Below are 27,439 nucleotides of genomic sequence, written 5' to 3'. Positions count from 1 at the left end.
TCCCCCAGGAAACCCCCCCCCCCCCCCCCCCCCCCACAACGACGGACGGGGAATAATGATAACGGAGGTTCTGGGAGCTGTCTTCTCTTTTCTGTCTTCCTTCTGGATCACTGAATACGAAGGGAGCTTGGTGAGAGCACCACACAATAGAGGGGTATAACAGTCTCCTCCCTGCCCCCCCCCCCCCAGGATAGAGGAGCTGAAGAACCTGGGCGAGCTGTCGCCACACTGGGACAACCTGCGGAAGGAGGTGATCGCCCACTATGGACAAGTCATCAACAGCTATCAGGAGACGCTTGGAGAGCTTAGCAAGCTAACAGGTAAGCTCCAGTGATCGGCTGCCCCTCTGTGATAGACTTCGCCCCTCACTGATAGCCTCACTGATAGGCTCCACCCATCATAGCTAGCCTGGTCCCTCCCCTACCTGGTAAGGTCTGCACAAGCCATGTGTGTGAAATGAAAGTGATGTAGGACTGGACCCTCCTACATCCACCATTGATGCTCATTGGCGTAGAAATTAGCCCTGTATTTACAGATTTAGGCTTAAATTTTCGATTCCTCTGCTCTGTAAACACACGTGGGTCAGTAGTTAGAGCAGGTTTTTAAATCTGGCACCGGCGTCTTACTGTGCTGATGCCTTAAGTTGGTCATACGGCGTCTGGGGGCTATTTAGTCGACCGGCTCCTTCCACTTTCGGTCGGCCTCGCTTTCGGACCTCTTTTCGGAGCTCTGCTCTAGCTCTGAAAAGGCGGCTCCCAGCAGCAGACCGTGTCCGGCTGCGCAGAGTCACACGCTAATATGGCCCATGTGGTACGTTAATAATTAATTTCCGCCTGTCAGATTTGAAGTCCGGCATGGACTAAAGTCCAGCTGGGATGGTGAGGAACTTTATTGTCGATTTACCGAGGGCGGGTCCTCTTCGCCTGTGGTAGACTTGTAACGCTCCTTAATAATAATCAAGATCAGTTCAATGTGATGGGAAGAAGGAAAAAAAATAGGTGGGGGCTTGAAGAGTGGGCGGGCCATGTACCTTCCAGGGGGTGTGGTTTCTCGCACGGTCCTGGCGAATCAGGGCTGATCCGACCCCAAAGCTATTTGAGTAGTCTTTTAGTACCGCCTACATCTTAAGATGACCTGCATCACCCTGGGCTCGTTTACCGTGTTTGTGCTCGCCGGTCAACTTTTTCAAGCGTACTTCTGAAATGGGGGAACGTTGCCTTCTGTTTACTGTTCACGCAGCATGTTTTTCCCGCAGGCGTGCCTCCCGAGCCTGTACCGATGCTGGAGCGCCGCCCACAGCACGCAGCCTTTGCCAAAATGCCCGACGTGTTTGATATCGATTTCCAATTTTTAATGTTATTAAAGGGAAGAGCATGTTCTTCCTAGAAAATCGGCACCTTCGGCGTGGGTCGCGGTAGCGGGCCGGTCGTTCCTCAGAACCAGCGTTTTTCCTTCGTTAATTTTTAATTGGATCAGCTGACCCCGGGAACAGCGACTAAATCGCTTCCCAAAACAATTGTGTTTTCCTCGGAGGTTTGCGGTCAGATCAGCAAATAGCCCCTTTGCTTTTATCCTTGGCGACTCTGGTCAGCGGGCAGCTGTTTTGATTGGACCTCTCCCGGGGAAGATGGCACCGCTGCCCGGAGGTTGGCCATTTGCACTGCGTGGTTCATCCTTCTTTTTTCTGGGGTCACGTTGCACCAGAAGACAGCATGCTGGGAAAATTATATGCCGCTTAAATTAACTTAAAATCTACTGTATTTCTGCAGAAAATAAAGGGAAATTAACCTGAATAAACCTGTCATACAGCTCAGAATGATAAACACAGGTGCTCCTGAAATATTATATGGCTTAATTATATATTTGGGAATTTATGGTATTTGTGATAATTTGTGTTACTTTCGAGTGTTATTAATTAATTTATCTTGCGGGGATTTGATTTGGATAATCTGTACTTAAGACTCTTGCTGCTGGGATTTGAACAAATCACCTTAATTGGTCACAGGATCAGTTCCTTAACCACCACGACAGCTGCTGCCCCAAGAGGACGAGCCCTGCATTGCAGAATTGCCCCTCAGTCATGCATTTCAGCCACCCAGAGCATTTGTTATTTCGGGAACTATAGCCTAGAACTCTTCCCGCACTTCCTGCTGGTCTCTGGATTGTGGCTCTGACCCCCTCCAACTCCTTTAAGGCCCCCGCCTACCGCCCCCACCTGTTCTGCGCCCTGCTCACGTGCGAGCCCTGCAGAACAGACCCGAGGCTGGGGGACGGTCTTAGCATGTGGAGGAGGGTGCTGGTGGATTTCGCTCCGTCCTTCCCGTGCCCGTAGTAAACATCAATCAAAGTCAATCAAGCGTCCTGCAAAGCATCATGGACCTTTTTTTTTGTTAACTGGAGGTCGTGGTCACCTTATGTGTCACCTGCCAGAATCTGTAGGGGATCAGAGAGCGACGTGTGACCCCGATGTTGTGTCCTTAACCCAAAACACATAACTGAGACGTCTGTGTGACTGCTGCTTCAGTGGTATAAATTTTAACATTTATATTTAATTGCAGATGCTTTTCTCCAGTCTTTTCTCTCTTATTTTCTTAAAGATGTTCCTGTATGATGTTCATGCATCCACAAACGTGAAGCTAATATCAGCCATTCCCCGAGTCTCTATAAGCCGGAATGGTCAGCGCAGGCCCCTTGGTTACTTTGCTTTAATCTTTCTTTTTCCCTTTCTTTTCCTGTGTTGCTCCTCAGGTCCGTCTTTCAAGCCCAGCTGCCATAAGGGGCAGAAGTATCTGGAGTTTGTGCCTATCAATCTGCACACCCAGAGGATGCGCGTCACATGTCCGCGGGGAGCAGGTGCGTCTGTCCGCTCGCCGCAGAGGCCCGGCTCAGGCCGTCAGCGCGGGTGCGCGTCCGTGAGTGAGAGCCGCAGTGCGCTCAGGCGCTGTGCTCCGGGGTAAGTGAGACAGACAGTTTAGGAGTTCCAGCCATGCGGAGTCCACCCCCCTCCCCCTTCGCTCCTGACGCGGTGGAGGCAGCCAGCTAATGCGGTTAGCGAGGGCTCTCTGGGGAGCCAGTGGCTAAACGCTAACAAAGAAGGACGGGATAACCGAGCCGCGCCAAAGTCGCCCCCCGCAGTTTAAAGGAGCCCCTCTCAGCCCCGATTTCTCCCAGAATGCCACTCTGCAGATGTAGCCCCGCCCACAAGCCCTCTCGGTTATTGCATCCTTAAACCGAGGAGGCATGTACGCGTCAGAGACGGTTCGCTGTGGAGAGAGGGTGCAATGCCCCTTGTGTTTTTTGGACACTAGGGGACGCCGGTACGTTCCTCCCAGTCACAAACTGACGCTTTTGCCGTATAAATAGTGACTATAACCTTTTCCCCACTTTTGTTTTGGCTGCTAACATTTTCCGCACCAAAGACGTTCTCGGCGGCCTGTCAGATGCCGGCATCGCAGGCAGCGGAATCGGTAGAGAGCCAAACGGATCGACCTTTGCGGTCTGCCTGCCCTTTTCTTATCTCGTCTCATTTTAGCGCGTAAACCCGCCGGCATCCAGTCTCGTCACCTCAACAAGTGCCGACTTTTACACAGAGGAAATTCTGTTTATTGTGTTGGATATGTGAAGGTGTACAGAGTAACGGAGACCCCCACGGAAGAGTGTTTATTCATCGAAATTCCCATCTGCTCTTCCGAGTGATGGTAACAAAGGGGTCTCCTGCACGGCTTCATAACCCCCAGGAAGCATTTTGAGAGTGTAACGTACACTTTATCTTATTCAAACAAAACTCGCCAACGGGTTAAGTATGAATTATTTCGAGTTATCATGCATTTTCAGTTCATTCCTTTTTTTTGCGGTTCAGTGAGGACTCCGCACCTGTGATCAGAAGGTCGCGGGTTCAAATCCCCAGGCCGGCAGGGTGATTTCACCATCGGGCCCCTGAGCAGGGCCCTTAACCCCCCCAGATTCTCCAGGGGTGGGCTGACCCTGCTTTCTCAAAAATGTACTTTGTTACAGATAAAAGCTTATAAAAGTGAAATAACAAAACAAAATAAAATCTCCAGGACGGTCGGCACTCGGGAATCCCGGGGTCCGATCAGGACGTCTTTTTGGTGTGTTTTGCCGGCCCCGCTCGCCCACGCACACTCTCGCCTGCTCCGGCACGCTTGCGGGATCCCTCCTGACCACATGATCCCTCCTGACCACATGATCCCTCCTGACCACATGATCCCTCCTGCCCACATGATCCCTCCTGCCCACATACGCTGCCTCTGGGTTTATTTTTCCGCCGCTGTGGAAGAAACCAATTAGGGCTCAGTTTAAGAAGCTGGTCACCTTGACGGCAGCTGTTAGCGCCTCGTGACGGGGGGGTCGTTAGCACTGGAGACGGAGGCGCGGCCTCTGGGACACACGTCTCCGCATGACGCCCCCACTTTCCGGCATGGGAAGGTCTTTAATTGCTGTCACGCGTCCCCAGAGGCAGGACTTCCTGAAACTTCCCTGTCTCTATGTCAGCCAATCACAAAGGGGACAGAAAAGACGTCTCATTTAGCTGATTTTTACCCTTTCAGTTGCACCTCCAAAGAGCGCAGAGTGGCCTCAGTCCCTGGGTTGCTGAGGTCGAAATCTTACTTGTAAACCGGGTTCACCGGGGCCAACAGCTCCTCCAAAACCCCCACCCCCCCCCCAAATCCCGGTATTCTCAGGAAGCCTCAGCTGTATAATGACTGTAAGACTGTAAGAAGGGATCTGCTTGCTGGCATGAAGGGTCTGGTAGGTGTGGTCTTCTGTCTGGCCTGGGGGTGTGGTCTTCTGTCTGGCCTGGGGGTGTGGTCTTCTGTCTGGCCTGGGGGTGTGGTCTTCTGTCTGGCCTGGGGGTGTGGTCTTCTGTCTGGCCTGGGGGTGTGGTCTTCTGTCTGGCCTGGGGGTGTGGTCTTCTGTCTGGCCTGGGGGTGTGGTCTGCAGCCTGGCCTGGCATGGGGACGTTTGTTTTATTTTGTCAATCAAGGGCTTGTCATGTAGCACCCACCTGCCTCAGGATGTCCACACTGCACCCCCCCCCCCCCACAGCAAAGAATATGTGATAGGGGAACATTGTGTGAAGGAGATTTGGATGGGTGGGGGTACTCAATCTGTCCTGTCTCCCCACAGACGCCATGTATGACATCATCACGGTGGGGGCCCCGGCCGCCCACTCCCAGGGCTTCAAAAACGGCGGCCTGCAGAAGCTGCTCAGTCGATACGAGGCAGAGAAGAGGAAGTAAGTGCGTGTCTCGCCGGCGCCCCCTGCTGACTGACGTCTTTATTCCGGTAAAGCCTGAGATACGATGGTATAAAGCTTCCTACAAAGCCATGTTGGGTAAAAATGGCCTGCAGCCACTCTCCCTGCAATGCACGATCAAATGCATCGGTGGCCCTTTGACGTGCATCAGACCACCGGAGGGAATCCCTGCGAGTCTCTTAGCCCAAGGCGAGCCATTGTTCACTTAGCCACACCGTCTATCACAAATGGTCATGGCGACGGAACCTTCCATCCTGCCGCTAGAGAACGTGCTCCTTTCCCACGCGCCCGCATGAGACTCCAGATCGCCTGCATCGCTGCAGTTCACACCCCGCGCCTATGATTCAAGGGACACAACTTATTAAAGAATAAACGGCCAGCTTCGTATTTTCCTCTTAAAGCTTCTGTACGCATCTTTAATTTTGTAAGTAGAGGAAGCTTGAAGTCAAGTCAGTTAAGAATAATTGCAGACAGAAATGAGAATAATAGTAATAATGTGGTTAATTTCAGCGCCTTCTGCTTATGCAGCAGTACATAGGAATGCTTTTATTTTCTGTCTTGCCCTCCATGACACTTGCTCAGCAATACAATAACTGCCAGCCATGGTATTCAAGCCCACAACATTCCAGTGTTGCCATCTCCACACCCCGGGATGTTGCCCCCCCCCCCCCATTTGACGCATCACCTTTTATTAACGCCCACTCTCCTTGAATCCTGCCTTTTTAATTTCCGCCCATGCCACCGCCCTAGTGGATAGAGGCAGCTAATTAGTGCGTCACGGTTTATTGGGCCTCTGTGATTTGGGGAGCGGCGGGGGGTGGGGGGGCGCGGAGCCCTCGTTAGCGGGTGGGGATCCCGCGGAAGCTGTCTGCGGCCCCTCCCGTCTGCTCTGCGGTTTTCCTTGACTCGGGGATCTGGCACGATGGCTCAATTTACCCCCGGCGGGGGACGACACCACGTCGTTTGGAAAAAAAGAATTACAGTCGCATCCCTCTTTATTGGAGCAGAGGTTGCATTGCCTGACTCTGCCGGATTCTGTCGGAACTGGTGGGAGGCGCTCTCTTTTGATTGGATAGTAGTGGTGAGAGAGGTGTGGCCTAGCGCATTTGGGCCACTGTCGACCTGCCGTCGACAGGCTGGCCTTTGTTCCTGAGATATCCGACTGAGGTGACCTCGGATCCATTATTTGGCAGCTGCCGAGGACCCAGCCAGCTTCACTGACGCTCCCCTCTGAGGGTTATCCGGCTCCCACACCCTGTGGGATGCCTTTGTGGCCGGGCTGCGGCCATTTCTCCTCCGTTAATCCGGGTGTCGCTCTGGTGAAGCCCTTAATTTCTCGTTTGCTCTTAATTGAACCCTGGAGACGTTGTTTTAATAGGAGGAATGTGATAATCTGACCATAATAAGGTTCCCTTCATCATCGAGGGTCTTCAATAAAGTCAGCTCACATGGCGGGGTTTCTCCACGATGAGGGGCTTTTGCATTAAGGTAGGAATTCTGCAAATGCTTGGCCAGAGATTAGGGCTTCATAGCGTTTTAAAGTCTGGCGGATGGATGTTATTCCTGCTGAAGCTGTTGAAAACAAAATAAGTCCCTGTGGTTTTTTTTGTTAGCTCTGTGTGTGTGTGTGTGTGTGTGTGTGTGTGTGTGTGTGTGTGTGTGTGTGTTTTAAAGAAAAATATAGACAGAAACAAGTTGACTAGAGTCAAAGACTGAGAGCGGAGAAAAAGCACTCGGATGCTTTCCTGTCAGGAATTTAGAGTTTATTTTATTTTCGAAGCCTTTTTGGTGGCAGGAAGTAGCTGCAGCTTCGGCACGCAGATCAAGCTGCTGTTTCCTGTTGCTGCCTCAGGGGTCAAATATCAGCATCTGCGGGCCAGGCAGCTTCGTGGGTGACGATGACAGCTAGTAGCTTAGCGGTTTTCCTTTCAAATCCAGGGTGGGGCCTCCTGCGGTGTTTCACCGTCATGCTTAAGCTCGCTATGTTCAGAATGGATATGAACCTCCTGTTCTTAATTAGTCATGCGCTTCAGATGACCGGGTTAATGAAACGGTAATTCATGGCTCTTCTGTTCCTCGCATTTTTCACGATCTATTCCTATTGGTCGTTCCTGCGGGGAGAAGAGAATGGGGAAATATTTTAGCGCGTTTGCCGGCTTAGCTGTGCCCCTTCCAGTTTACGGATCCTGAGATGTCGAATCCCACGGCGGGATTGAACATTTCGCGTGGATCAAAACTACGATCACGGTGGATGCCGAAAGAGAGAACAGTGAATGACGTTTTATGTGAATTTAGTCAAGAGATGTTGCTTGATATTGTATCTAAGGACCGGTTTATCCGGTTGACTGGGCATTGAAGGCACTCCGTCAAAATTAACGTGAAAAAATGTTTGTTGTTGGAATTAACTGCGAAGCCCGGAGAGAGTTAGCTTTCCCAGAATGCGCACCTGCGCAAACCTCTCTCAGCAGTCCGTCCGCATGCCATGTTTGCTCGTTCTAGGTCCCTGGCTTGAGTTGGGCTGTCCCGGCCGCCTGTCACAGTCGAGAGGCTTACACCATCCAAAAGCTCCCCTCTGTAGGCACATGCTAGGCAGTCGGGGACGGGGCCAGGGCTGGGCCTGGCTGCCAGCCGGCACAGAGATTAAAGCAACAGGAACAGGCACGATGGCGCCATACTGGTGCATTCTGGGAAGGGGTCCGTGGAGGACGGCCTCCTAGTAAACCAGCCCCATAACCTTACTCTCATTCCCACAGCCCTCTTTCATCTTTCTTCCATTTTTCCACGTTTTTATGTCTCATGTAACATAAATCAAAATAAAGCTTGTGTCACTCTCATTTCCGGATCACACAAAATACTTCTTAGCTTTCAGTTTCCTAAAAGTGACCCACTCCACGGCAGTTAATATCTCTTGAGAACAGTGGTAAAAACAGAAGAGTGAATGTATATAATAAATATTTTACTAGAGTACAGGGTTTCCGCAGTGAAGGCTTTGATTATCGTTGAATTGGAGTGGCCAGGGAGGGTGGGTTTGCAAGCACAGGGCCGGGATTTAAGGCGTCATGTGAGTGCCGCGGTTCGATTCAATTTGCAGACGCCCTCACTCTCGTTAATGGGGCACGTTTGGGTTTTTGTTGTACCTGCCAGAGGGTGTTCGGTGCTGACGATGGCAGGCGGCACGCGTGAGAGATTACCCTGGCGCGCCCTGCCCTAAAAGGGTGTTTTCATTTTTTTTTTAAATTGGCCACAAGTGCTGCTAATTACCACTTCCATCAGTCTCATGGGGCCTGGGCAGGGCAGGAAGGCACTACACATCCGGTTTATTCAAGAACAAGAACATAGTGACTACGGGTCACATGGCAATAAAAAAATGGCCGCCTCGAGTGGAATTAGTTACCAAGATGACGGTGTCCCAGTTGCTGATATGTCTAATAAAGGAGTATATAAAATATATGAAATACACCAGATGGGTTTTAAGGGGATTAAGGGAAACCCTAATTGATTTGTAAACATGTACATCAAGTTATTCATGAAAGAATAAGTCGTAAGTAAGTCCGAATTTAAGTAGTTTTCAGATCTGCCTGACTGGTTAGTTAAGTTACTCTAACTGTTAATCTCATGAAGGACACAGCCTGGCTGACAGGTAAGTAAAATAGTATAAAAAACTACGTCTTCCTCTCTTTACCGAGATCCTGAACTGGCAGATGTTTAATCAGCAGTTCAGGTTACTTAACCTCCATGCTGTGCACCACCTGCTGAGCTGCTCCCCCTGCTGGACACCTGTGGTACTGCAGGCCCCAGTGCAGTGTGAATCGGGTGTGAATTCCACAGATGCAAAACTCGATCCCTTCTGTGCGCCACCAGGGGAAATTCTCAGCTTGTAAAACACTCCTGCGTACGTCCTTATGCGGGACGCAGCCCCCCCCCCACACACTCCCAGTCCCGTTTCTGCTGCTCTCAGTGGGGGGGCATGTCTGTTTTTAGTCACTGTTGCATTAGTTATGGTTTAAAGCAGCTGAACCGCCCCCCCCCCCCCCCCCCTCCAAAAAAAAATAAAATTCAGCTTCAGAGATGGGAAGGAAGGCGCAGAGTGGCGTAGATGCTGGGTCCGCAATTGAATGACAACCCCCCCCCCCCCCCCCACCATTTCAGCTTCAGCACGGCATACCAGTGCATCTACTACTCCCCCGAGGACACAGGCAAAGCCCGCCAGGTTCTCACCAGCATTGGCCAGCTGTACCCCCTCATCTCCAGCCTGGCTGACCGCCTTCTAGAATCTGCCCAGCAGCAATCTCGCGACCGCCTGAAGGAGGCGCTGCAGACACTGTCCGACAAGGTGAGTCATGCCTGAGTTTAACATGGGAGTCAACCACGGACTAACCATTCCCCTTGTTTATTACCACTCTAACCATGCCCCTGCTGGCCATAAATAGTTACTGCAAGGAATATTAAATACTGGCACTCCATATTTAGGAGAAGCTGAAGAAGTGTGTTCTGCTAACCAGAATTGCTAACTAACATTATGTGACTCTATTCACTAGCTGTTTATTTGGTTTTCGAAGCATCTGGGTGGGGGTCTGACGTGACTTTTTGAGAGGGGCTCCCAGACACAGCAACCCGCCAGTGGCCAATTTTCATTGCCATCCATAGCTTATTACACTCAAATAGTTACTTTACAATGGAATGGAAGTCACTTCGGCACAGGAAGAAGCTGCTAGAATCAGCATTCTCAGGCTGTGTCAGAAAACACTGCCTGGATCCTTCCACGCTGGGGCTTTTCGACGCCTCTTGAACCTCAAGCTGAACCGGCATCCTCTCATCAGGAGCACGGATCTCCGCACTAATCTCCGAGCGGGTTCCCCGATCGGGTCGGGTCCGCGTTATGAATGCATTATGCTAATTCCGCTCTGTAGGGTTAGGAGTTGAAATTGAAACTGAAATTGCTTAACGTGACCAGCGGGGGTCGGTCGTTGTGGGGTGGGGGGTTGGGGGTTGGGGTCGAGGTGGTTAATAGCACCCTGTGTGGGCCCGTCCCGTGATTGGTCGCTAAATGCCAAAGTAACTAGATAAATTGCAGCCGCCACGGGTTTATAGACTTTGTTTTATCGGCGTAATTAATGAATTGCATCTGGTGCTGTCAGATTGCAATCTGCTCACTGAGATTGTTCTCGCCACCGCGGAATAGAGCCCAATCAGCTGGCTTAATTGGTACATTCGTTTCGTGGCAGTCGCCCTGGCGCCCTGATTAAAGAAGTGGTGGGGATGGGCCGGTCAGCTCCGTGGCGTTTGATTGGAAGCTCGGTTGGGAGGGGGCCGTGCCTGCTTGTTGCGGGGGGGGCTGGCTGTTTCGCCTTCGGGGATTCGCCCGCAGTCCAGCAGGTGGCCAAGGGGCCCTGGGTTGTGGGGGAGAAGCACCCAGGGATGCTGCAAAGCGGAACGCCAGTCCTGAGGTGTCAGAACATTAGCGGCTGAAACAGCAGGGCGAGAGGAGAGCCGCCTGCAGCCCTTCTGTTAGGGATTCACTCCCTTCCCTGGAATCTCAGCGCTTTTATCAAGGACCAGGCAGGAGCGGAGCTGCTAATTACAGTGAACTGGGATGTAAAGGGCAGCCAGTTATGTGGGGCGGGCCGGCACCCGCCCGGGATGCACCCATGCACGCACAGTAGCTCAACAAGTAGCAGCAATGCAAAGGTAAAATGAGATAAATGTGAACTGTGAAGGGAAATCTGGGAGACGGCAAGCTGGGCTTAAGTTGGAGCTGTGCAGCATTTGGGTTTGTGTTAGGGGTTGGGGAGAGTGGACTCGATCCCAATGGATTCCGGAACTAGACTGTGGTTCCGAAGCTCTTTTCGGGGGCGGTGATTTAAGTATCTTCTTTTGGCACCGACACTGCACTTGGTCCCAGGGATCTCATTCTTGGTCGTTAGGGTAGCCTGGCTATGGATTAGTCATGGATACAAACCGCACTCAACCGCTCAACTGCATGCTCACCTGGGGTCCTTCGGCTTTTACAGGCTGTTCGAATATTTGCCAGGCATAAAATAATAGGAGGCCCCAGAGCTCCAAGCTGTCTTTTTGTTAATAAAGTTGGAAATAATTACAGCAGTGATGTAAATCTCGCCTACTCCAGAGGGAAACTGGTGGCTGGGCGTGTGGGTAGTGAAACGAACGTCCATTAGAGCCTGATAGCGGTTCACTGAGTCAACTTGGGATTATGGGAAATCTTCCACAGGGACAACAATAGTGGCTGCTGGCCTCCCTGGACTTGTGACCCCCTGCCCTGCCCCCCCTTACCAGCAAGAGCAAGGTTTTTATAATACCACGGTTGAGGTTTTCGAATCCATCCATCCATCCATCCATATTCCAAACCGCTTATCCTGCTGGATCACGGGGGGTCCGGAGCCTATCCCGGAAGCAATGGACACGAGGCAGGGAACAACCCAGGATGGAGGGCCAGCCCATCGCAGGGCACACTCACACACCATTCACACACACACATACACACCTACGGGCAATTTAGCAACTCCAATTAGCCTCAGCATGTTTTTGGACTGTGGGGGGAAACCGGAGTGGTTTTCGAATCGTAAGAGTAAAATCGCAAACTATGTGCTCTGCTTCAGATAAAAATATCCATCTGTCCGTCTGCCATTGTTTATCCCATACAGGCTGTTTGTTAGATAAAAAATACCTGCCAAAAATACCAGCTAAAAATACCTGCTAAATCGTTTCAGTTAATAATTGAAAGGGTGGATTGTGTTTAATATTGTGGATTTTGTTTAATATAATTAGTTGCATTCAATAATAAAAGAAAATAATTTATTGGGATATTTATTAATGTTTTCCTCACAATAAATTTTGTAAGATTTATTATTTATTCATACAATATAAATAATATAAATATGATTATTTTTGGCTGAATGTTTTCCAGCCTGGAGGCTGATTTCAGTAATCCCAGGCAGTCACTTATGGAAATTACACCAACATATTCATTATTTACGTTTTTTAAATGGCACTATCGGGTTTGTTTATATGCCGTACTCTAGGATCACATCTGGTGGTGTGAGTGAGCATCAAAGCCACATGGGTTTGGTGCTTTTCGCGACTTGTCATGACCTGTTCATGGTGTGAAGGTCCTGTTGTCATCGCTGCTGCTTGTAGGCACAGCACAACTTGACCCTCAATTTCATCACCTCAGGCTTCTTCCTAACCCCCCCAATGTGTTTCCGCTCAGTTTAAATAGCAGTGGGGCCTCAGCTGACCCCAGGTTACCTTTGGGATCCAGGGGAGCAGGGTGGGGTATGGTGCTGCAGGGTTATTGGTCAGAGAAACGTAACTGTCAACAGAATCAGCATTGGGTCTTTGGATTGGTTCCAGTGGTAGATTTTTGTAGTTATCCCTCTTGGGTAGCCCTGTCATCCAATCAGGTTTGGCTTCCTTCAGATGTTGCCAGTGAATGGGCTGTAAGTTTGCAGACCTGTTTTGTTACCTGTTTTGCAGCAGGGGGGGGGCCCTCCTTATCACCGTGCCAACCCAATCAGCCGATGGCAGCATCTGAATCCCTCTCTCGCTCCTCCCCACCCCCCACCCCCCGCCACACTGCAGACGGAGCAGTTCGTGCACGCCCTGAAGGACGAGCTGGTGAAGACAGCCCTCCTGGCACTGCACGCCGCACGCCCCAGCTACGTCACCAAGCTGGGCCCCCCAGTCTGTAACAATGTGGGCGGGCCTGGAAGTGAGACCCCACCCACAGCAGACAGCCCCGCCTCTCAGAAAGCCCAGGACTCCATACCCCACCACTCTGAGTACGACGAGGAGGAATGGGCAAGTTTAAGCTAACCCTTCTGTCTGATAAGATAAGATTAGATAAGTTAGGATGGGATAGAATTTTATTGATGCCCTTGAGGGGGAAAGGGGTAAGTACAGCAAAGGAAGATTTAGGTCGAAATAAATGCAACAAGGATAACATATGTAAGGGTAGACAACAAGTACGTACAAGAAAAAAATCAGCAATAAAATTAAACTGAGTAAATAAGAATTGTACAAAGAAATAAATAAAGATTGTACAACGATATGCGCAGTGGTTAGCACTGTTGCCTCACACCTCTGGGACCCGGGTTCGAGTCTCCGCCTGGGTCACATGTGTATGGAGTTTGCATGTTCTCCCCATGTTGTCGTGGGGTTTCCTCCGGGTACTCCGGTTTCCCCCCCACAGTCCAAAAACATGCTGAGGCTAATTGGAGTTGCTACATTGCCCGTAGGTGTGCATGTGTGTGTGAATGGTGCATGAGTGTGCCCTGTGATGGGCTGGCCCCCCATCCTGGGTTGTTCCCTGCCTCATGCCCATTGCTTGCGGGATAAGCTCCGGACCCCCCGCGACCCAGTAAGATAAGCGGTTTGGAAAATGGATGGATGGATGGATGGACAACGATATGCCACTATTGTAAAAACAGTGCAAATGTCTATTGTGCAAATGGCAGTCAGCATCAGCTCACTCTCTGTTTCTGCATGTAAACTGAAAGGCAGCATTCAGAATCTGAATAAAAGGTAGGAGCGCTGTTAGCGATGTTCTGTCAGCACGACCGGCTGTCAATAAAGTTAACTGCCTCTGACATAAAATTTCAAATAAATCTGTCATATTTGTTTTTGAGAGGTCTTCTGTCCCAGTTGTCTGACATGACAACTGAAAGTATTTACATGCTTGTGTTGTACTGATGAGAGAAATGCTTTTTGGATAAATTACCATGAATTGGGATAAGTTACCATGCATTGGCAGTGACTGGATCAGAGCCACTGATTTAAATAGAAGCTGATGGCTACTTTTAATTTCAAATAGGACTTGGTGTGGCTCCATCCGGGACAGATGAGGGTCATGCTGACAGCCGAAGGGCCTGAGTGTTTGAGGGGGAGGGCGGGGGGGGATGCGGCAGCAGAGGGGGCGGGGCTTAACCGCTGCCCTATCTCTGGATGCTCTAGGACAGGGTGTGGGCTAACGTCGCCAAGGCCCTGAACTGCATCATCGCCATGGTGGACCGGATACGGGAGAGCCATGGCAACGACACAGAGGAGGTGCCATCGGAGGCGGAACCATTGGAGGCGGTGCCATCGGAGGCGGGCCCGACTGAGGCCACGCCCCCTCTGTGCCCTGGTAAGCCGCAGTTTCCTTTTCCTTGGGTTTTCCCCATATTTCACGTCGTTGGCTTCCAGCTGCCAATCAGAGTTGGAGACGCGGAGGCTAGGCAGAGTAATCCCTGGGGGGCCATGTAAGGTGCGGCGACGACACGTGCGAACGTTCAGGCGGAGAGGGGTGCCGGGGGGTTTGTTACGGTCACGGACAGCAGGCGGCGGGTTAGCAGTATGCTGTCTCTCCGCCCCATGGGCTTGTACAGAGCGAGTTGCTGTTTTTTTTCACTCTTCCTGCTTTCTCCGAAGCTTCTATTTTACAGTAAAATTTGAGGTGTCGGTCAACCTGTGCAGCGAACTGTTACGACGACAGAAGAGTGCTTAGTCAGCCGTTCTAGAGCTTTTTAAGAAAACGGCCTTTCTAACGATTCAGCAGTACGTGTAAAACTAAATAGCACGATTATGTGGAGTAGACTGCCACCTAGTGGCTACTTATATTAATGTTAATGCTGCTCTCTGGCGTCTCCTCTTCTGGTTATTGTAGCATAATCACTCTATACTGGCTACATCATTGTCATTAAAAAATAATTTGTATTGCTAATGTCCTGAAATAAATCATCAGCTAATTACAGATTCCATTAATATTTAATAACTATATGTAAAAGGGAGTAATATCTCAGTTTCTCTTAAGTGGGATATATAGACTAACTGGAAATGGACTCAGCACTGCAGCTTCAGTCTACTCCATAACTTTTAAAACACCAACATTTGTTTTTATTTTTTATTATTTTTATTTACAGCAGCCAGGCTTGGGACAGTGCGGTGACTCCCTGCCCCCCACCATCCTGCGGGCTGACGCGTTCCCTTGCATTTTCTCGTATTCTTTCTGCCTTGCGTGCAATTCCTCCCAGTTGTGCCGCCTGGTGGTGACTCACTGTCCCCCTCTAGTGTTTGGAAGATGAATAGCAGAGCAACGCGCTTCTCAGTTTAGAGTAAATAAAGTGCTTAGTTATAATTATTATTGTCCCCCTGCATATCTTGGTTTGAAACTCTGGTCCCGTGGAAGTTAAGCATTAACTTTGAACCCTGAATCTAGTTATTGACGAAAAATATGGTGCACAGCAACAGCGTTCCAAAGGTTAGTTTCGCTCTGAGTGATAGGGAATTTGATAGGGACATTCCGTGTCTCAGAATGAAATTCATTTTTTCCAGGACACATTACATAAATCTGGGGGCGGTCCTGGAAAATCCTGGACGGGTGCCGACCTGTAGAAAACAACTCTTTCGCTGTCTGTTCTGGGAGCTGACTGCAGGGGGCGCTGTGCTCTTTGTTTTCCAGGGGACTGGCACGAGCAGCTGCGCCCCCTGGTGGACGTGCTGAAGAGCTGCGTGACAGAAGTGGCGGACCGTGCTAGGAAGTCCATGACATTTGTGCTGCTGCAGGAGGCAGTGTGCAGCATCCCGCAAGGCCTACTGCTGAAACAGAGGCGGGACGTGGTCTTCAGTCAGGCGGTGGGTACCCCCCCACCCTGCATCCAGTTGTTTTTACTTGGACTGGGTTCCCGGTTTTGTTTTATATTTTCTGTAGTAACAAATGCTGAATTTTCAAGCCTTCCATGCATGATGTTTTGCAGGAGTCTTGCTGCATCATCAGTCATTTGACCTGCGGTTTCTTGGGCAATTAAACATGGGACCGGTCTGGATGCTTCCTTAAATGTCTGGCGAACGCTTGTCTGTTTGTCAGGCTTTTCCTAATCCTGCTCACGGCGTGTGGTCGCTTGTGAGTGAGTAATTGGATGTCAAAAATATCAGAGTGTAGCACGTATCATGTCTTTCCTCGGTGTCTTACTTGTGCAGTTGGTTTGTTTTTCTTGCTGTGAATTGCTTTAGTATACAGCTGTATCCATGGGTTTAAAAAGGTGGACCGTGCGCCATGCAGCAAAGCAAAATATGAACTTGGTTGTGATGTCTCTGCTTGACCATTAGGGGGCGCTCGTGTCAGAGCAACCTAACAGTGTAACGCAGATGCCACTCACGGTTAATGTTGTGTCAGAGCCAACTTTGCACTGTGTAAAGCATACAACCGCAACTGCAGTTTGCTAGCTGTCAGAGGTGATATGAACATTTTTAAGTTTGCTTGTAGGTAATGTGAGGATTGATAGCTGTATTGAGCAGAAGCCGTGACGTAAAGCCTGGAGTGAAACATTTGGATATATTTGTCTTAAAAAGTGTCATAAAAGGGTGAAAGTTCGCCTTTTCATTTCCATCCTCCCTGTGTTAACAGCTTTTTGAGGCGTTTGTTGTTACACTGGGTTGTGTTGGTGTTCCTGGAAACAGCAAGAGTTCATTGTGAAAGTAGATCGAGCATTTGGTGTGTGTGTGTGTGTGTGTGTGTGTGTGTGTGTGTGTGACACGTGGGCGTCTTTAGGAGGAAGAACCTCTGTGAGATTATCATGGCCGCTCAGCCCAGGTCACATGACCGCCCGGGGAAACCGGTTATGATGCAAGCGATTAAATGGGCCATATAAACACTCCAAGATGTGCCCTGGGGATGCCTATATTTTCCATTTTTGGCCTGGACACAGTTGGCGGCTTGTAATTGGCCTCCCTTCCCCCCCCCCCCCAGCTCGCCGCCCTGACCTGCGGCTTCCTCATGAGGCTCTACGCCGGCGTGGAGGACAAAGGTTTCCTGCAGCAGCTACACGTCGTGGGCCTGGTGGCTCAGTTCGAGAGTCTCCTCAGCACCTACAGTGGGTGGCCTCCACCGTCGAACTCCTCAATGACCCAAGTCGCCGTCTCCAACGACCCAAAAATATTCTGGGGGAGGGTTCCTGGAACCTCTTATGTTTATAGGACAATAAAAGATATTGCCTAATACAAAGGACAGTGCAGCTGAAAATGAAATGGAAACAATGGGGCGTGTACCTGTGGATAAATAATTACCAGGAAAATTTCTGTGAGCTTTCAGTCCTGTATACAGTACTGTGCAAGTCAAAGAACATGTTTAAGGCTATATCTTGGTAGAAATTGTGTTTGCTCAGAAAGAAACGCAATTTAACATTATGATATATGCAAAGTAACAGTAACACAATAAAAAATAAACAAGAATTTTTATCTGCTTTCCAGAAAGTTGTCTTGCTGTATAGCTAAATAAACCGCACCGCAATCCCTTAAATTCCCCCTTAGGGGCTCTGCAGCCATTTTATATGTTTGTCAAATTTCCCCACCAGTTCAAATAATTAATCGATTCATTAAATAATTCAGTGTGGTATTAATCAGCCAAGCAAGGTGTGCTGGGTAATTATTGCCAATACTGGTGCAATATTCACAGAGGTTTTGAAATGGCGAAGCAGATTCTGTTTGACAGGTATATCATCATAGTCTTAACACCAACATGACGATCATTTAAACATCTTTTTTTTTGTCACTGCCTACGGCTTTTGCACTGCACTGTCGTTAAGTGACTAAATAATCCTTACCGAAACACACCCATAATCCTCTTCTTTCTAAGAGTCATCCCCAGTCCGCATTAATGTTCCGTTATAACTAAGTTGCCATACAGGTTATGAAAGGGATAGTGGAATTGAAGAGCACATTTCCAAAACTCTGTCAGTCAATTTCTTCGGTGTGTGTGTGTGTGTGTGTGTCACGCCAGTGACCTAAAGTCAAGTTTCTTCATGATATGAACCAAAACTTACCCAGCAGTCATGTAATCCAACAGAATTTTCATTAGGTGTTCAAAACTCACTAAGTGCACAGAAATGGTTCGTAATAACCGATATATCCTGTCCACGTATCCCATGTCCTGAGTGAGATCTGGAGATTAGCTTTTCATTTATTGCCCCTGATCTTGCATACAGCTTGGGGCCACTGTGAAACATCCCATGCTTGATCCCATGTTAGATCTTCTGAGAAGTCTTCTGTCTCCCCCCCCCCCGCTGCCCAGGTGAGGAGATCGGCATGCTGGAAGACATGGAGGTGGGCATTTCGGACCTGCGAGGAGTCGCGTTCAGGATCACGGAGGCCGTGTCGGACAACCCCGCTTACTTGCAGCCTCTTATCCTCGGCAGGCGGTAAGACCTCACCCAGCCATCGCATTATTCTCCGCAAAAAGTGGAGTAAATTCTGCCGCAACACACCGGTAGCATGCATGCTCAACACGGGTTGGTGAACCCTAACGTCCTTCCCACTTCGTTCCAGGGACCACTACACTGTGGAAGTGCCATTACCGCCCAACATGTTCCAGGCGTTACCCAATGAGATTAAAGATGGAAAGCCCTTACAAGTGTTTCCTGTGCTCTTTAACGTCGGTATAAATGAACAACAGACAATTGCAGAAAGGTACGATACAGCTGATTGGATGTCTTCCTCAGTAACGCCAGGGAATCCTATTTCAGCTTGACAGTTTAGGCACCTACCCCCCCCCCCCCCCCCCACCATTCAAGACCTTGAAGATCGGTTTTACCGAACTTAACTTGGATGGTAAAAAAATTGTTTGTTATTCAGTTAAGGATGTATGCGGACCTAACAGATTAATGTTTCAGTTAATTTCAAGCCACTTTATAATACGCAAGACTGAAACGAGTCTGCTGATATCACAAAGACGCCACAGATTTCAGTGATGTAGATGTTCCGTCGGGCCGCAAATCGTTCAATACATGTTTTGAACGAAATTTAGCAGCGAGTGCAGAGTTCTTGGTCATATTGTTTGGTGAGGAGATACTTGAGTCATACTCGAGTCATAAATATTTCCTCATACACCCAAAAGCCAAAAATATCTGTGCGATTTTATTTTTTTACATTAATTAGTCATACACAATTAGTCATGCAGAAACTAACCCTATACCAAATCCAGTGTTGTTAGTTTTTAATGAACGCCACCTTGTTAATAATACTACTGGAATGTCACATGACAGGTTTATGATCGTCAGAAATGTTAAGTGACAAAATATTGCATAGAAAATAGAGTGCTAATTGTAATGCCTTTGTCCAGGTTTGGCGACATTTCTTTACAGGAACGCATAAACGTGAAAAACTTTGAGATTTTAGATGGCTACTACAAGTCCCTAAGCGACAAGGTGCCATTGGAATGTAAGTAGTCGGTCCCAACGTCATGGTTAACTGCAAATTATTGGTGAAGATACAAGTTACCTAGCTGTCACCTTCCTTAAGCAACACTGCACCGTTTCCAAAAGGACTGGGACGATGCGTGAGATGAATGTTCACTGCACAGAATGCAGTGATTTAAAAATCACATAAACCCATATTTATTTGAAATTGGAGCAAAGACAACAGATCAAATGTTGAAACTGGGAAATTTTATTGTTTTATGACAAATATTTGCTCAGTTTGAATTTGATCCCAGCAACATGTTTCAAAGAAGGTGAGACGGGCAGATTTACAGCTGTTTTACATCACCTCTTCTTTTAACAACACACTGTAAACTTTTGGGAACTGAGGGGATCAGCTGTTGGAGTTTTGGAAGTGAAATGTTGTCCCATTCTTGTCTGATTTTCCGATTTCTATCGATCAGCGGTTCGGGGTCTCCTTTGTTGTATCTTTTGTTTCATGATGCTGCAGATGTGTTCAATGGGTAACAGGTCTGCACTGCAGGCAGGCCGGTCTAGCAGCGGGACTCTTCTACAATGGAGCCGTGCTGTTGTAATACCCGCAGAATGTGGTTCGGCATCTTCTTGCTGAAATACACAAGGCCTCCTCTGATAAAGACGTTGTCTGGATGGCAGCATAAGTTGCTCCAGAGCCTGTATATATCATTCAGCATTAATGGTGCCTTCCCAGACGTGCAGGCTACCCAAGCCATGGGCACTAATGCGCCCCCATACCATCACGGATGCTGGCTTTTTAACGGTCCGCTGATACCAAGCTGGATGGTTCCCCCTGTTTTTAGCTTGGACGGCATGATGTCCCTAATTTCCAAAAAGAATTTCAAATTTCGATCCATCAGACCACATCTTGCCTCAGTCCATCTTAAATGAACTCGGGGCCCAGAGAAGTCGGCGGCGTTTCTGGATCGTGTTTAGATACGGTTTCTTCTTTGCATGGTAGAGTTTCATCCTGCGTTTATGGATGCAGCGACAAACTGTGTTCGCAGACAGTGGTTCTCGGAAGCGTTCCTGAGCCCATGCAGTGATTTCCGCTATAGAATCGTGTCTGTTTTTAATGCAGTGCCGCCTGAAGACCCAAAGATTGCAGCTGTCCAGTATTGGTTTTTGGCCTTGTCCCTTGAATTGAGATTTTTCCGGATTCTCTGAATCTTTTAAGGATTTTTTTGTACCGTAGATCATGAAATTCCCAGTTTTTTTTGCAATCCATTCTCCTAGGAGGAACATTATACTTAAATTGTTGCACAATTTGCTCATGCAGTCTGTCACAGAGTGGTGATCTGTGGTGAAGATCCTCTGATCTTCACTGCAGAGAGACTCTACCTCTCTGGGAGGCTCTTTTCATACCCAGTCATCTCACTGCCCTGTTGCCAGTTAACCTGATTACTTGTGAGATATTCAACCTGGTGTTTTGTTTTTAGCATCACACGACTTTTCCTGTCTTTTGTTGCCCCGTCACAACTTTTTCGCAAATCTATTGCTGGCATCAAATTCAAATTCAGCATACATTAGTAATAATAATTGATTCCCATGGGAGAATTCTCATTACGCCTCCCCCGACTTGCACTCTGCGGGTGAAAGCAAGCTGGCCACGAAGGGCAGCCACCCAGGGTGACACCCAGGGAGCTGGGGGGGATTAAGGACCTTGCTTAGCCACAGACATGCTGAGGCCAGGCTGGAACCAGCAACCTTCCGGTCCCAGGCCACACACAGCATTTCTTATGCGGTCTTTGTTCTATTTTCAGTTGAATGTAGGTTTATATGATTTGCAAATCATTGCATTCTGCTTTTATTTACATTTTACGCAGCGAGTGTTGCAACTTTTGGAAATGGGGTTGCATTTAATACCTTCATTAGCCGGTGCAGTTGGTTTAGCAGCTACAAATAGAGAAACAGTTTGAGGATGTGGCTGGTGGTATGTGGCTGAACATGTCTTTGTCCTCCTGCAGGTTTACCTTGTTTCCAAACGCAGACCGACTTGAAAGATTTACTGGAGACTCTGGGACAGAACGTGGGGACAAAGAAACGAAAGAATGTGGAGATCTTATGGCTGGCAGGAGCGGTAAGGCAGCCGATGCCAGGCGATAGCTCATTAAAGTCTGAAAACAAGGCGTGTTCCGCACTCGTGATTGCGACGTCAAGAGATTCCGATGGCGTGTTTGTTTTGAAAATGCGGGATTGAAAATGAAGATGTTTCCTTCTCCGGGCAGCGGGCCACAGAGGTCATGTGACTTACGGGAAGCCGACCCATGCAGGTAGCTAAAGTAAAACCTGCATCGACATTTGGGGACGTCACTTGTTGACTGGCGTATCTAAGTCAAACTGAGGCGGGCCAAGCCATAGGCGGCTGAAATCAGGTCAGCTGTGATCGCGTCGCGAATCGGACGCCCGCTGTGTGCGGACAAGTCATCGTTGCGCAACAATCTCACAAATACCTCTTCATTAAGCGATTATGGTCGGAGCAAGTCGTGACAGTGTTTTTTGAAGATTAATGACACCAGCCTTTGTGCGGGATGGTTGCGGTTGTGAAGTTGGCTCCTGGGTGGTTTGGGGATATAGAGCAGCTTGGGGTGCCAGTCGCGGTGCCTGAAAATGGATGTCCTGTGCCCTTCGCGAAACCCCATTAATGCCTTTTACAGCTTCTTGTGCTGGCGTCTGTTACGCGGCTACGAAATTAGGCTTCTCATCAAAGCACTGCTTCCCATGTGGGACTATATAACAGGAGATGTGTGATCGATTTGTTTTATGGTGCCGTCTGAATAATTGAAGCAGTTTAATTGTTTGGGATGTGAAATGGGTTTTGAGTGAATGTGCCAAGCTTCTGTGTAGGGAATTTGTGAGGTTAGTTTTCCTTTCTGTGAAGTTCCCCCCCCCCCCATGCGGATATGGGCATAAGTGAGAACAGGAACATGTTAAAAATACCTAACTGAACACCCCCCCACAACAGGTTTCTCAGTTCATCACATCACTGTCAGTTTACATTTCAGTAAATACTTTGCTCTCTTGCAGCCTGTGCTGTAAATCACCGGTTATTTACGGTGCCCCCCCCCCCCCCCCCCCCACAGAGCTGACAAGAAAAACTCAGTGCCGAACCGATGCTGGACCTTTCCGGAATCAGCAGCAATTATTATCGTTAAGCCCAGATGACTCATTAGCAGTGTTACTCTGTGATGGGTCACGGTATTAGCGCTCTGGTACCAGAATTTCCCATCACTGTGAAACGTATCAAAATGAGCCAGGCTTGGGGCAGATGGACATTATACTGGGCTTTGCATAAAGTCTTTTGAAATGCATTGGGGTGGTTATTTTCAACCCAGTGAGCTCACTTAGGCTAGAGCCACTCCAAACCAAACTGCACTTTGCTCCGATGCGGCATGGAGCTCTAACCTCAACAATTTGCCACATTGTTTGTCAAAGTTTCTCACGTGCTACTTAAGTGGAGCAGGAATGATCACAATCTCCCTAAATCGTGGTTTGAACTTCATCTAAGTGGATTTGACGGTTTTCTCTGTACATCGCTTCGCGTGGAGTCTTTGTACGCTGCCTACCGCAACTCAAACCACACTTTTGCATGGGGCTCCTGAGGTTTGGGGGCTGCCTTTTGACCCAGTGTACCGGGGAGGGGGGCAGCCCACCCCAAATCGACTTTTCGAGTTACGAAAAGAATAGAAAAAAATAACAAACCTTTCTACTGAAAATTGAGGTTCTGGTCAGAGATTTTAAGGACTGTCCGCGTCTCCCCCCCCCCTTATGAAATGGTAAGGTTAATGGATGCTGCCGTTCCTGTTTTGAACATTTCGAAAGTACCTGGGAGGACAGCAGAAGCGGTTCGGCGCAGCTGTGCGCGCGAGACACAGAGGGGAAAACAGGACGCCGAGATCCTAGATAAGAACGTTACATTTCAACGCGCTGTGATCTTTATCTAGATCTGCCGGCGAATGAACGGCATCCGCTTCACCAGCTGCAAGAGCGCCAAAGACAGGACGTCCATGTCGGTCACGCTGGAGCAGTGCGCTCTGCTGCGGGATGAGCACCATCTCAGTAAGGAGCACTTCCTTCGGGCCCTGGACTGTATGCGCAGGTAATCTTATCTCCCTCCCGCAGGCTTCCTGTAAGACATGTGACCCACAGATCACATGACCTCCATGGGCCGTCCCACCGCACACCTCATAATGGGCCTTTAAAAAGCAGTGGCCCTGTGCCAGTTTCACGTGCTTCATTCCCCTCCATTGCTGCACTTTCGCTTTCATCGCATGGCACTTGAGTTTATTGTGGATGCATCGGAGCTGATATGGTTGTGTAAGTGCCTATGTTGACATTCCACTTAATGTTCTGGCAGAGGGCGTTATGACAACAACTGGGTGGCAGGTTTGTGTATTGCCAGCGGTGTGAGGAGAGTGGCGTCATGTTCTGTTTTGACTTGGGGGGGCACAACTGTCCAAAAAACGCGAGTCACAGGGAGTAATCCTTTTGTTTGTTTGTTTTTCGTTTGCATTCCCTTCATTATACACTATATTGCCAAAAGTATTGGGAAACACTACCAAATTATTGAACTCATGTTCCAATCACTTCCATAGCCACCGGTGTGTAAAATCAAGCACCCAGGCATGCAGACCACAATGCTTCTACAGTCATTTGCGAACAAATGAGTCACTCTCAGGAACTCAAGCGTGGTACCGTGATAGGATGTCACCTGTACAATAAGTCCTTTTGTGAAATTTCCTAGCTGCTAAATATTCCACAGCCAACTGTTAGTGGTATTATAACAAAGTAGAAGCAATAGGGAACAACAGCAGCTCAGCCATGAAGTGGTAGGTCACGTAACATCACGGAGCGGGGACAGCGCATGCTGAGGCACACGGTGTGCAGAAGCTGCCAACTGTCTGCAGAGGCAATAGCTACAGACCTCCACACTTCATGTGGCCTTCAGAGTAGCTCAAGAATATTGCGCATAGATCTTCATGGAATAGGTCTCCATGGCCAAGCAGTTGCATCTAAGCCTTACATCTCCAAGTGCAATGCAAAGTGTTGGATGCAGTGGTATAAAGCAAGCCATTACTGGACTCTAGAGCAGTGGAGACATGTTCTCTGGAGTGACAAATCGCGCTTCTCTGTCTGGCAATCCAATGGATGAGTTTGGCTTTGGCAGTTGCCAGGAGAACGGTACTTGCCTGACTGCATCGTGCCAAGTGTAAAGTTTGGTAGAGGGGGGGTAATGGTACGGGGTTGTTTTTCAGGGGTTGGGCTTGGCCCCTTAGATCCAGTGAAAGGAACTCTTAATGCTGCAGCATTCAAAGCCATTTTGGACAATTGCATGCTTCTAACTTCGTGGAAACAGTTTGGGGATGGCCCCTTCCTGTTCCAACATGACTGTGCATCAGTACACAAAGCAAGGTTCATAAAGACATGGATGAGTGAGTCTGGTGTGGAGGAACTTGACTGTCCTGCACAGAGCCCTGACCTCAACCCGACAGAAGACCTTTGGGATGAATTAGAGTGGAGACTGAGAGCCAGGCCTTCTCATCCTACATCAGCGCCTGACCTCACAAATGCTCTCCTGGAAGGATAGTCAAAAATTCCCATAAACACACCCCTAAACCTTCTGGATAGCCTTCCCAGAAGAGTTAAAGCTGTTATAGCTGCAAAAGATGGACCAACTCCATATTAAAGCATATATATAAAGAATGGGATGTCATTAAAGGCAGGTTTCCCAATACTTTTGACAATATACTGTAACTTTGGGTAAATAAACAGACTAGAGGTCTTTCTGGGTGAAGCAGCAAGATCCTCCTTGTGTTCCTCAGGTGTTTTCTGTTGTTAATGTCTCCTGACCTTTTCTTCTGTCGGAATCTCTGGCCAATGTTCGTGCCCGTCGAAGGTCCCCCTTGCGTGTCCATCCTCCCACCCAAAGGGTATTAACATTGCTCTGCTCAGAACCATCCTCTACCAGTGCTTGGGACATGCAAAGGTCATCCGGGTGAGCTATTCTCTCACCAGGTCTGTATCTGCAGGGTTGTGTCGACTCTGCCTGTGATCCGGGGCGTGATCGGCTTGTGTTTAGCTGCGACGTGCAGGAACCATGCCAGTGAAACCACGGCGCAGCTTTTGAGAGCACAACGGAGTTCAAAAGAAGTCAGAGCTAGAAGGTGAAGACTAAGCGGTTTTTGCTTTGTAGAACTGAAATGATTGTAACAAGAAAACAAATGTTGTCCTACAAGGTGTATTTTTCGGAGGGAGTTGCTTTGGGGGCTTGGAAACGGTGCTATACTGATTAAGGCCACCATTAGTATGGCGGGAAAGCCTGTTTAGAGTTTACGGTAATTCTTCTCAGGCGTGAAGCAAAACACCTGAGCCCTTAGCTGGTCCTATGACTTGGCAAGGTTGAACATAGGCGTCCGTCACACTACCTGTCTAAAAAGTGCAAATTTAGTTGGCATGCAGCCCTTGTTTTTTTTTCTAGAGTTCAGCGACCTTGACCGGCTGCCCGAGCGGTCGTTAACGCGTCGTGAAATCACCCCTTAATGGCACTCGCTGTTTTATAATTTGTGCTGTGGTACAAGGTGCAGCTGTTTGTTTATGGTAAACAGGTTATTCACGCTCATGTCAAGGTGCAGGCAGAGTCTGGCAGCCAACAGCGTGATTAGATGATAAACCTTTAAAATAAAATACTCAAATTTCGGACACAAATGAAATGGACTAGTATTAGGACACACCTCTCAGTAATTGCATTCAAGTATTGCATTCAGAACTTTTGCCACAGGTGTATAAAATCAAGCACCTTGCCATGCAGTCAGGTTTACAAACATTTGCGAAAGACTGAGTCGTTCTGAATTGCTCAGTGAATTCATGCGTAGCACTGTCATAGGAGTCCACCTTTGCGATAAGCCAGTTCATGAAATTTCTTCCTTACTAGATATTTCACGGTCAACTGTAAGTGGTATTATTGCAATTGGGGGGTAATGGTATGGGGTTGTTTTTCAGGGGTTGGGCTTGGCCCCTTAGTTCCAGTGAAGGGAACTCTTATTGCTTCAGCATACCAAGACATTTTGGATGATTCTATGCTTCCAACTCTGTGGGACCAGTACGAGGACGTCCCTTTTCTGTCCCAGCATGACTGTGTCCCAGTGCACAAAGCAAGGGCCATAAAGACATGGCTGGGTGAGTTTGGTGTGGAAGAGCTTGACTGATTCATGCAGATCCCTGACCTCAACCCAGTCGAACACCTTTGGGATGAGCTAGAATAGAGATTGTGAGCCAGGCCTTCATGTCCAACACCAGTGCCTGACCTCACAGATGCTCTTCCGGATGAATGGGGAAATCTCCCATAGATGCACTCCAAAATCTCGTGGAAAGGTTTCCCAGAAGAGTGGCAGCTGTTATACCTTAAAAGGGGGAACTGATGCCTATGGATTTGAAATGAGATGTTATAGAAGTTCCTGCAGGTGTCATGCCCAGGTGCCATAATACTTTTGTCCATTTCCTAGTTTTATTGTTATGAGAAAAAACAAAATGCAACTCAGATTCAGGTTCATTTATTGTCATTCTTAATATGTTGACTATCAGTGAGTGAGAGAAAGCAACATAGTTTAAAAACAGAGCTTAAAAATTAACTGGTCATCTTTATATATCAGACGGTTTAGTCATTGGTACGTGTTTGTTTATAAAACTATTCTGGGTGCTACTCCTTCTTATCTATCCTGTTTCTTAACAAAGAAAGAAAATCTTAGATCTATGGACGCTCTGCAGTTTGTTGCCCCTATAGTACGAACTGAACTGAGCAAGAAAGCTTGTAGGTTTTCGGCACCTCATACCTGGAATGACTTGCGATCTAAGCTTCAACTTAAAGCCCTTGTTCCACTCAAGGATCTTAAAGCCAGGGTGATGTCATTGCAATCTACTTTGTCTGCATGACGGTGTTTTA

General features: G+C 48.4%; 1 protein-coding gene across 7 annotated transcripts in view; it reads left to right on the top strand.

The window, feature by feature from the left end:
- Positions 1-27,439, top strand: part of inpp4b (inositol polyphosphate-4-phosphatase type II B) — a 74,376-nt gene that overhangs the window by 42,308 nt on the left and 4,629 nt on the right. For all 7 annotated transcript variants that reach the window (XM_048999727.1, XM_048999734.1, XM_048999728.1 and 4 more), the window contains 13 exons: positions 190-320; positions 2,749-2,853; positions 5,149-5,257; positions 9,428-9,611; positions 12,878-13,096; positions 14,249-14,420; positions 15,735-15,907; positions 17,022-17,145; positions 18,342-18,468; positions 18,596-18,736; positions 19,389-19,486; positions 21,468-21,580; positions 23,445-23,599. In XM_048999727.1, the coding sequence (XP_048855684.1) occupies positions 190-320; positions 2,749-2,853; positions 5,149-5,257; positions 9,428-9,611; positions 12,878-13,096; positions 14,249-14,420; positions 15,735-15,907; positions 17,022-17,145; positions 18,342-18,468; positions 18,596-18,736; positions 19,389-19,486; positions 21,468-21,580; positions 23,445-23,599 (1,851 nt within the window). The remainder of the gene's footprint in view (positions 1-189; positions 321-2,748; positions 2,854-5,148; positions 5,258-9,427; positions 9,612-12,877; positions 13,097-14,248; positions 14,421-15,734; positions 15,908-17,021; positions 17,146-18,341; positions 18,469-18,595; positions 18,737-19,388; positions 19,487-21,467; positions 21,581-23,444; positions 23,600-27,439) is intronic.

This window comes from Brienomyrus brachyistius, unplaced genomic scaffold, assembly GCF_023856365.1.
Source record: "Brienomyrus brachyistius isolate T26 unplaced genomic scaffold, BBRACH_0.4 scaffold47, whole genome shotgun sequence".
Taxonomy (NCBI): domain Eukaryota; kingdom Metazoa; phylum Chordata; class Actinopteri; order Osteoglossiformes; family Mormyridae; genus Brienomyrus; species Brienomyrus brachyistius.
The sequence above is the reverse complement of the archived record's forward strand: the minus strand, read 5'-3'. Positions and strand labels throughout refer to the sequence as shown.